Consider the following 1,480-nt stretch of genomic DNA (forward strand, 5'->3'; position numbering starts at 1 on the left):
CCGGAGGGGGCGTGGGGGGTTCCCCGAGGAATTGGGGGGGTCCCGTGGAGCTGGGGGGTGTCCTGGTGGGTTTTTAGGGGTGGTGGTGGCATCTAAGTGGAGGTTCTGGAGGTACCAACGGTGCCCTGTGGTCCCCAAGGGACATTTGGGGTCTGTGGGGACCTTGAGAGACCCCCAGGGTGGTGTTTTGGGGTCCCTGAGGTACCACGGGGGGGTCTCCGAAGAATTGGGGGGGTCCCGTGGTGCTGAGGGCCCCCCGGGATTCCCCAAAACCCCCCCAAAATGCCCCCCCCCCCCAGATGAAAAACGCCGATTACTTCTCCAACTACGTGACGGAGGATTTCACCACCTACATCAACCGCAAGCGCAAGAGCACCTGCCACGGCAACCACATCGAGATGCAGGCCATGGCCGAGATGTACAACCGCCCCGTCGAGGTCTACCAGTACGGCACTGGTGGGTCACCAGTATGGGGGGCGGGGGGTTCCCCGAGGAATTGGGGGGTTCCTGTGGCACTGGGGGGTGTCCTGGTGGGTTTTTAGGGGTGGTGGTGGCATCTAAGTGGAGGTTCTGGAGGTCCCAAGGGTGTCCTGTGGTCCCCAGGGTGGTGTTTTGGGGTCCCCAAGGGGTCTCTGGGGTCCCCGAGGTGCCATGGGGGGGTCTCCGAAGAATTGGGGGGGTCCCGTGGAGCTGGGGGATGTCCTGGTGGGTTTTTAGGGGTGGTGGTGGCATCTAAGTGAAGGTCTTGGAGATGCCAACGGTGTCCTGTGGTCCCCAAGGGACATTTGGGGTCTGTGGGGACCCTGAGAGACCCCCAGGGTGGTGTTTTGGGGTCCCCGAGGTGCCATGGGGGGGTCTCCGAAGAATTGGGGGGGTCCCGTGGTGCTGGGGGGTGTGCTGGTGGGTTTTTAGGGGTGGTGGTGGCATCTAAGTGGAGGTTCTGGAGGTACCAACGGTGCCCTGTGGTCCCCAAGGGACATTTGGGGTCTGTGGGGACCTTGAGAGACCCCCAGGGTGGTGTTTTGGGGTCCCTGAGGTGCCACGGGGGGGTCCCCGAGGAATTGGGGGGGTTCCTGTGGCACTGGGGGGTGTCCTGGTGGGTTTTTAGGGTTCTTCATGGTGATGGTGGAGGTCCTGGAGATCCCCAAGGTGTTGGAGGTGTCTCTGGGGTCCCCGGGGTGCCCTGGAGGGAGGTTTTTTGGGGTCCCCAAGGTGTCGTAGGAGGTTCTGGGGTTCCTGGGGGGTCCCCAAGGTGCTGGTGGTGTCTCTGGGGTCCCTGGGGTAAGGTCTTGGAGATGCCAACGGTGTCCTGTGGTCCCCAAGGGACATTTGGGGTCTGTGGGGACCCTGAGAGACCCCCAGGGTGGTGTTTTGGGGTCCCCGAGGTGCCATGGGGGGGTCTCCGAAGAATTGGGGGGGTCCCGTGGAGCTGGGGGATGTCCTGGTGGGTTTTTAGGGGTGGTGGTGGCATCTAAGTGGA

General features: G+C 63.1%; 1 protein-coding gene across 1 annotated transcript in view; it reads left to right on the plus strand.

Moving 5' to 3' along the window:
- Positions 1 to 299: 299 nt before the first annotated feature.
- The window catches only part of OTUD5 (OTU deubiquitinase 5), a gene marked incomplete at its 3' end in the record, with an annotated part of 17,685 nt that continues 16,504 nt past the window's right edge, over positions 300 to 1,480 (plus strand). The window contains exon 1 of the mRNA XM_014962320.1: positions 300 to 467. Coding sequence (XP_014817806.1) covers positions 300 to 467 — 168 coding nt within the window. The remainder of the gene's footprint in view (positions 468 to 1,480) is intronic.

This window comes from Calidris pugnax, unplaced genomic scaffold (genome assembly GCF_001431845.1).
Source record: "Calidris pugnax isolate Ruff unplaced genomic scaffold, ASM143184v1 scaffold1914, whole genome shotgun sequence".
In the NCBI taxonomy this organism is placed as follows: domain Eukaryota; kingdom Metazoa; phylum Chordata; class Aves; order Charadriiformes; family Scolopacidae; genus Calidris; species Calidris pugnax.